The following is a 7,665-nucleotide window of genomic DNA, read 5'->3' on the forward strand; positions in this document are numbered from 1 at the left end:
TAAAAATTTCTAAATTTCTACTTATCATAGCAATATAGGTAGTAGGTACATATTTGTATGTGTATAGAATTTTATTATACGAATAGTTTTCTGCACTTCTTTTTTATATGTCAACAAAAGGAATTTTCTAATATATTTAACCTGTCTGAAATGAATCTGTTATGTTAACATTTCAAACTGCAGTTTTAAACAGTCAAAAATAATTTACAAATAAACATCCCTAATGTGTGTTAATATACAGAAAATACTTACATCTTTATAAAATATAAAGGTAAAATTCCTCAGTGCCTCCATTTTAATAATTCAATTCAATTTTAATATCAGTTACATTTTAATTTAAAAAGTGTTGGGATTCATTATACATAATGAATATTTTCCATAATGTGCAAAATATAACGACATACCTACAAGTAATGCCATAATTTTCTTCGACTGCAAAGACAATATTCAAAATACTTATTTATTAAATATTTTTGGTGATGGTGATGCAAGTGATTAAATTAAACCGCTGTTTTTTATTTTGATATGAATCTATAAATCCAACGATTTTTCGTCACTGCACGATCTCTCGATAATTATTGAAGAAATGGAAGCAAAGCATCATTGCCAGATTGGATGATTTGTGACAAATGAAACAATTCTTTTGCAAAACATACTTTTAAAAGTAATGTATATATTTTAAATTACAATTAAAACCATATCGTTCGAAAATGTTGAAACTACAAACTTGATTAACATTTTATTGGTACTTTTTTAATTTATAAACCAGCAGTTACTAATATTTGGAATTTCTAATCATAATTCTGTGCGTTATTTTCAATTTGTATAGATCATTTTATTACAGTTTCTATTTGTATTACAACCTTACAAATTTCCGTCATTATAGTGGATGAACTTGGCAACACTGAAAACATATGCTATGTTTCTGAAATTTCAGCCATTCTGGATACAGATTGGTTAATTATGTGAAATCAACTGAGATCTCAGGTAAATAAAACACATCTATAAGCTTATAACATTATAGCTTCTAAAAAATTCCTTATTATTTTAACGACTTCTCATTTTGTGATGTACGAATATAGAAGTAGAAGAAGAATTGTGTCTACACCTGTCATCTATCATCATCTGTCAGCTGATTGTCAAAATTTCGTTCATTCTAAACAAACAATATCTTGTAATTTCATCTATATTCAATGAAAATTCACGTTTCTTTTCGATCAAGCAATGTCTGAACACGACATAATAATCACAGAGCAGTGCAGTTCCCTGGGGGACAAAATATACTATGCTAGAAAAGGTTAATTTACGTCTTGTTTCAACTCCAAACTCTAATGTTGCGAACTTTACTTTTAGGAAGGAACGGAATTGTACACGTAAAACACGGAAGTGTAATATCGTTGTCGTTTCAGTGGATAAAGAACTTTTTCCGGGAGGTCCTCCTTCCTTATGGTTACCCCGATAGTGTTAGTGATGATTACCTTCATTATCAACTTTGGGACACTGCTCAAGCATTTTGCAGCACCATAACTAACGCTTTCACGACTAGAGCCGTTCTAAAAGGTGTTGGTGTGGGGGATCCGAATGCTACAGCTCTTTCGGCAGCAATAACCTGGATAATGAAAGAGGGTACGGGAATGATCGGAAGAATACTATTTGCATGGTGGAAAGGGTAAGTCAATGATTTAAGAGCTGTTTGCAGTACTATTTCTATAACTTTTCATCTAAACATTGGCCTTTCAAAAATCATAATTATTTACGTGTATACAATTAATGTTTTTATTTTAGGAATGGCTTGGATTCGGACTGTAAGAAGTGGAGACTTTTTGCAGACACACTTAACGATGCAGCCATGGTGATAGAACTCACTGTCCCATTTTTCAGTAATTTTTCAATGCCGATCTTATGCACCACGTCAACAATGAAGTCAATTGTAAGAATCCATGTTATATTACGATTATTCATAAAATTTATTTGCATTTTTAGGTCGGTGTAGCAGGTGGTGCAACTAGAGCCTCTATCACGCACCACCAGGCAATAAAAGACAATATGGCGGAAGTGTCCGCTAAAGACGGAAGTCAAGAGACTTTGGTTAATTTAGTGGCGAGTTTGGCAAGCATATATTTATTGAATACGTTTGACGGAACAGTGTGAGTATAAATGTGGAATATAACGAAAATTAACAGGGTATAAATAATATTTTAAATATTTTCAAACTGACTAGCTCTTCGGCGAGTTGTCCGAAATGCAAAAGACCCAGCAGCGGCTTCCCAAACTACTCGTAATTGAACGATTAAAAGGATCGTTTCTGTAAATATATTATAGTTTATTTGTAGGACCGAATGGATTCTTATTTTTTGCTTTATGTTCCTACACTTAGTGGCGAATTATTGTGCAATGAAATCACTGAAATTCAGGACGTTTAATAATCAGAGAATGGCAATAGTCCTAAAAACGTATTACAATGTCGGTACTGTGTTGAGCCCTCAAAAGGTCAATGAAAAGGAGTCGATATTTCTCGGTTTCGGATCGAAAGGTAAATTATAAGAGTAGGCTAGGATTGCCAACATTGGGTCGATGCTGACAAATAATTTTCACTTGAAGAAAAGTCAAAAAAAATGAAAACGTTTATAAATCTTAAAAAAAATTTATAAATAAAAATATGATCTATGAGTATTAAAAATAAAAAATTCAGTTGATACATAATATTTACTAAACAAAATAACTAAAGATTTATTTAATAAAAAGTATTCGTTACTATTTTCTAAAGCACTAAGTTTAGTTTGTGAATTTTACAGAGATTTTTGTCAAGTAGCGCCGCTTGAGACGGTTGAAGCAAGCCCACGAGACAATTTTTGTGCGACTCAACCTCTTCGATTTTTTAAATGTTTGATATTCGAGAACAGCGGACGGCATTGATTTTTGTTTTCTGCTCGGTAAAAGTGAGTCCGATGCGGTTGACATGTTGTTTACAGTTTATAAACAACATACCTTGAAAAAAACTAAGTAAGAAAATTTTCTGGTCAAAATAACCTTGTTGGCAACCCTACAATAGACACTCGTCTAAATAAATCAGTGATATTTCAAATAAATTTGTTGCAGTAAGCGATTTTTGTGGATTTAACATCTTAATGGGTGAATCTACCAAACAGATTTTACTCAACTACAGCTTTGCCGATTTCCAAGAAACATTGTCGGTCTACAAGGACAAGACTTATTTCATACTAGCCGATATTTATAAAAGACAAATTTATATATGTTTCGAGAGTGGAGAAACCACCGAAACCGTACTCGAAGCGTATTTCCACTCGGTGTGTTTAGGAATTGCGACATGTATTTACAACGAAATGGACCTCGTAAGACTTTTCTCCTCCGATATCGTTAAAGGTATTCGCTTATGTTGACTATTTTTAGGACATATACTCTAAAAGACATTTACGGCACCCCACGCCAATCACAAGATTGTACACTTTCATGAAATCGTATGAAAAATCGATAACGATTCAAAACATTCCGCATAACTACTTGTTAGATTTCAACGACTTTGTGAAGCAAGAGTATTACATGTTTTATACGGCCTTGGATGTAAACGGTAAGTACAAAAGAAATGCTGATGCGGTACGATAATTCTCACAATTTTAGGCTGGAATTTAGACACACATTCGTTGTCTCTAGGCGAGTGGAGAACAGACTGGAAAACGCACAGTCGGAAAAACGTGTGACCCATGGAAATGATTTTATGCATAATTTTAATAAAGGTTTCGTACAAATTTTACAAAAATATTGTTTTATTCAATCAATTTCGTATAACAGAAAAAAATAATTTTACAACTTTGATATAAAAACAATAGGATTAAACATATTTAATTTTCCTAGATAACACAGCTTTACATAATCACAATAAATAAATAAATTATATTTAGCTAAGGTAAATAATTTCTGCTAAGATATCGTCTCGTCAATTTTTTAAAAGTCTCTTATTTTCGCCGAGTGCTAATTCTTTGTTCTTGATCCGCAGCTGGTGCATGTACGCCAAAAAGCAACACCAAATCAAACTGCACATACTCACGAAAGGCACCCTATTCTTCTCTTTTATATAACAGAAATTTATCGTTTGTAAAACCGGCCAGAAACATATACCAACCTACAAACGAAATACATTATATATAATAGGAGGAAACTTAACATAAAAATTAGTAATACCTTATACGATGGTAAAAATTTTGTTTGCATTTCAACTTTAGCCTCATTTACCGTTTTTCCTTCCATCAAACTCATACCAAAGAAAAAACAGACTAACGCAGCAGGACCATAAGTCATTTGTTCTACAACTGCCTAAAAAATATCTAAATCGCTTAGACAGACTAGAATATTATTCTGCGTCTTACTTTCGTAATCGAAGTTCTTAAATTTGTCGCTGGCCACATTATCGTCGACAAACGAATCCACGCATATAAAGTTGGAGCTGTAAAAAATCCTCCATACAGGCTAAATCTTAGAGCCTGCATCCAATCGTAATTTTCCCATGTTTTTCCCGATATCGTTTGTTGGATGATGCAAGAAGTTGGCCATATCGTTCCATAAGATATCATACCCCTTATGATGGGGTGACGGTTTGTAAAGGCTACCAATCTTGAAAAGACTGCAACCATTTTATTTTGCACAACTTAATTTAACCTAAAGGTCTAAAGATAAAAAAGCTGTTTAAAATGACAAACAGTTGTTTCCAAATCCCTAATAATAAATATAAATATTTGTCGCCTCACCACATCATATTTTTTGTGAACTCGTAATGGAGCAACGCAACTATGCCAGCATCTACTGCCAATTTTGAAACCTTGGACCTAAATTAATCCATCTCCGGGCATTCTAACATCACCTAACATCTGATTACTTGTACTTACGTCAAAATCCACGTGTTGCTATGACATCACCACTGATAACTTCAAATATAAAAAAATATAGATCAGACTGTTACTCTGAAAGTAAGGCCCCCAAATAGTTTTTATTCTTTTCTTATGTTTCATCATTGTTTACTATAGGGTATTTAAACAATGGTTTTATGATTCTTATTGATTTATTTTAGTACCATATTTGAAGATACCAAATTTGAAGGATATATTTTTGAGGTTGTTACAAAGTACTAAAGAATTCTTCATTTCTTCCGCAGTTTAGTGTAGTTTCTAACCAACAGATGGCGATCTAAAAGTTCCTCTTTGCACTTCACTCATTGAAGAATTATAATTTTTTGGAATGACCACATACGTGAAATGACGTATTTCTATTTCTAACCCTACTTTGTTGACGTTGACCCATGATACAATAAACTTACTTGGTTGTATGTGTATCATGACGTTGACCAAATAACGAGCCAATATTTATTTTAATTACATAAGCTTTATATCAATTTATTTTGTTGAGTAGCATAATCCTAGCCTATATGTTCAAAAAATTGGTAATAGTATCTTTAATAGCAGTAACAGTCGACTTTTTCTGCGGTGAGAAAGCTACCGATATTATCTTGAGTTTATATAAAACGGTATTTTATTCAACTCAAATCCCTGTGAACAGAGAACGAGTATTTACAAAGGAAGAATTGAAATTATATAATGGGGTAGATAAACCACAATTGTATCTTGCAATTCTAGGAAATGTTTTTGATGTTAGTAAAGGAATCAAACACTATGGGCCCAATAAACAGTACAATGTCTTTGTAGGTATGCCAATGTTTCTTTGACGCAAAACAGTATATTTACTATTTATTAATTCATTTACTTAGGTCAAGATGCTTCCCGCAGTTTTGTAACGGGGAAATTCAACAAAGAGGATATCAGTGAAGATGTAGCTGATTTCAGTTATGAGGAACTACGATCGCTAGATCATTGGTTAAACTTTTACAAAAAAGAATACACAAAAATCGGTAATTACCTCTAGCATCTTCATTTTAAAGTTGTGAAATAGCCATCGCCAAAAATTAGAATTACTGATTGTAAAATGGGTGGCTAATACAAAATACTTTTAGGATTATTGAATGGGAAATATTTTGATGAATATGGACGAGCAACACCTTATGGCGAAGCAGTACAAAATCTCATTAAAGAGGCAGAACAAGCGAAGCAGCAAATTCAATTAGAAAAGACCAAGTTTCCTCCTTGTAATGTAGAATGGGACGCAGATAAAGGAAGCCGCGTTTGGTGCTCACAGAAAAGGTAATACTAACACAACTGCCACAAATTAAGTACATAATTTGTTATGTTCGTTTTAGTGGTGGAATAGAACGCAGCTGGGTCGGTGTACCTCGTCAACTATACGAACCAGGCTCAAAGAGTTATCGTTGCGCCTGCATCAACGAAAGCAATGAAGATCTAGGGGTTGTTAAGGAATATGAAGGTTGTGATAAAACATCCTTTAGTTGTTTTGTCACACAAAACTGAAAATTACATAATTTCTATCGAGAAGTTCGCAGTTCAAATAAAATTTAAATTATTTGATTTTTCATTTTGACTGTCTTTTTAATATAATTATGAACTGATTTGTGTTTATGTTGGAAATATTTTATATTTTGTGTTGTTTGAAGAAAAAAATATTAGTTTTCAATCCGAGTCCAAACTGGTGCTATTGCAATTTTTATATAGGACTTATAATGCAGTACTTACTTTTGAAACACTTTGTATATGTACAGGAGCTAATAAATTCAATATTATGCATCTCTTAAATTAATAATTATTAACTGAAAATTTAATAACTGTACACAGTCACAGTATAATTAAATATTAAAACATAGTTTAGTTAAAATAGTATTACAATGTGATTAATACATATTTAGTGACGCATCATAGACCCGATTATATTTTGCTCTCTATTTTACTTAAATAACAACCAGTAAGTGTAATACAATGTTGTTTAAATAAATTATCTACAACTTCTGGTTTTTGTAGAATTGCTTCCAAAAAAAATATTTATAAACCCTAACAGATATAGATACCAAACGTTTACAGTGTGGTTTTGGTAAAATATAGTATGGTTTTTATATTGTTAATAACCACAATATTTATCATTTGCATTAGCAACTCGGTTAGGTTTGTGAAGAGACTGAGTATTATCACCTAATGTGTCCCCAACCTCTAAATATATAAACTGATGATAATCAATCAGCCAAACCACAATGCCTGTGTGCAATTCCAAACCAGTGACACAAAGACACACACTTTTATTTTTATTAAATAAGTTTCAAGGGGATTAGAGATGTTTTTGCGACCAAATATGTTCTAGTTCGGTTCAAAACATTACATTTTTGCGTTGAAATATAAAATACCAATGATATTTGACATATATGTTGTAGGTTATATTTCACAGAGCGACCTACAATGCTTTGTGTCGGTAGGCATTGAGTAAAAATGACATTTATTAATATTAAAGATATGACATATATTTTGTAGGTTATATCTCACCATGATGTAATCAGAATCGACGTCTGATGTTGTGTCGCCCAACGGGGGGCCGTAATTTTTATTTTTTTATCGGCAACCACTCTCGCTATGAGCACAATGTGTGCTATGATGACCATACCGCCATTATCGCCATTATTCTATGGCTAGAAATTGGCCTCAATGATTTGGGATCGAGGGGGATTATCCCTCTTTATCCTGCCTCATCTCGTGTAGGCCT

The 7,665-nt window shown here is 32.7% G+C and overlaps 3 protein-coding genes across 7 annotated transcripts; 2 read left to right on the top strand and 1 right to left on the bottom strand.

Moving 5' to 3' along the window:
• Positions 1 to 1,099: 1,099 nt before the first annotated feature.
• Positions 1,100 to 3,772, top strand: LOC108908489 (RUS1 family protein C16orf58 homolog). 2 transcript variants are annotated; one of them, XM_018712538.1, is made up of 9 exons: positions 1,100 to 1,297; positions 1,354 to 1,669; positions 1,786 to 1,930; positions 1,984 to 2,147; positions 2,222 to 2,278; positions 2,334 to 2,533; positions 3,100 to 3,353; positions 3,412 to 3,589; positions 3,640 to 3,772. In XM_018712538.1, exons 1-9 carry the CDS (start codon positions 1,225 to 1,227, stop codon positions 3,717 to 3,719), a joined length of 1,467 nt encoding a protein of 488 aa, XP_018568054.1. In that variant the 5' UTR covers positions 1,100 to 1,224; the 3' UTR covers positions 3,720 to 3,772. The 2 variants fall into 2 exon arrangements, with proteins under 2 accessions (XP_018568054.1, XP_018568055.1); XM_018712539.2 differs by lacking the exon at positions 2,222 to 2,278 and having other exon boundaries at positions 1,225 to 1,297.
• Positions 3,773 to 3,804: 32 nt separating this feature from the next.
• On the bottom strand, positions 3,805 to 4,887 carry LOC108908490 (mpv17-like protein). 4 transcript variants are annotated; one of them, XM_018712540.1, is made up of 4 exons: positions 4,764 to 4,887; positions 4,386 to 4,682; positions 4,201 to 4,332; positions 3,805 to 4,141 (listed from the first exon to the last, which is right to left on the bottom strand). In XM_018712540.1, the coding sequence occupies exons 2-4, from the start codon at positions 4,647 to 4,649 to the stop codon at positions 3,956 to 3,958; spliced, it is 582 nt and encodes a 193-aa protein (XP_018568056.1). In that variant the 5' UTR covers positions 4,650 to 4,682; positions 4,764 to 4,887; the 3' UTR covers positions 3,805 to 3,955. The 4 variants fall into 4 exon arrangements, with proteins under 4 accessions (XP_018568056.1, XP_018568058.1, XP_018568057.1 ...); XM_018712542.1 differs by having other exon boundaries at positions 4,386 to 4,697; XM_018712543.2 differs by having other exon boundaries at positions 3,806 to 4,141; positions 4,386 to 4,639; positions 4,764 to 4,886.
• Positions 4,888 to 5,288: 401 nt separating this feature from the next.
• On the top strand, positions 5,289 to 6,495 carry LOC108908478 (neuferricin). The gene is made up of 4 exons (XM_018712523.1): positions 5,289 to 5,714; positions 5,777 to 5,917; positions 6,020 to 6,206; positions 6,263 to 6,495. Exons 1-4 carry the CDS (start codon positions 5,438 to 5,440, stop codon positions 6,429 to 6,431), a joined length of 774 nt encoding a protein of 257 aa, XP_018568039.1. The 5' UTR covers positions 5,289 to 5,437; the 3' UTR covers positions 6,432 to 6,495.
• The last annotated feature ends 1,170 nt before the right edge of the window (positions 6,496 to 7,665 follow it).

The sequence above is a fragment of the Anoplophora glabripennis genome, unplaced genomic scaffold (genome assembly GCF_000390285.2).
Source record: "Anoplophora glabripennis isolate ALB-LARVAE unplaced genomic scaffold, Agla_2.0 scaffold360, whole genome shotgun sequence".
Classification (NCBI taxonomy): Eukaryota; Metazoa; Arthropoda; class Insecta; order Coleoptera; family Cerambycidae; genus Anoplophora; species Anoplophora glabripennis.

Coding starts and splice junctions, on each gene's coding strand:
- LOC108908489 (XM_018712538.1), top strand. CDS start 1,225: ATGTCTGAACACGACATAATAATCACAGAGCAGTGCAGTTCCCTGGGG. Junction 2,534..3,099: donor TCTCGGTTTCGGATCGAAAG/GTAAATTATAAG, acceptor AATTTGTTGCAG/TAAGCGATTTTTGTGGATTT. Junction 3,354..3,411: donor TTTACAACGAAATGGACCTC/GTAAGACTTTTC, acceptor GACTATTTTTAG/GACATATACTCTAAAAGACA.
- LOC108908490 (XM_018712540.1), bottom strand. CDS start 4,649: ATGGTTGCAGTCTTTTCAAGATTGGTAGCCTTTACAAACCGTCACCCC. Junction 4,333..4,385: donor TAAGAACTTCGATTACGAAA/GTAAGACGCAGA, acceptor GATATTTTTTAG/GCAGTTGTAGAACAAATGAC. Junction 4,142..4,200: donor AATTTTTACCATCGTATAAG/GTATTACTAATT, acceptor TTTCGTTTGTAG/GTTGGTATATGTTTCTGGCC.
- LOC108908478 (XM_018712523.1), top strand. CDS start 5,438: ATGTTCAAAAAATTGGTAATAGTATCTTTAATAGCAGTAACAGTCGAC. Junction 5,918..6,019: donor AAAAGAATACACAAAAATCG/GTAATTACCTCT, acceptor AAATACTTTTAG/GATTATTGAATGGGAAATAT. Junction 6,207..6,262: donor GTTTGGTGCTCACAGAAAAG/GTAATACTAACA, acceptor TGTTCGTTTTAG/TGGTGGAATAGAACGCAGCT.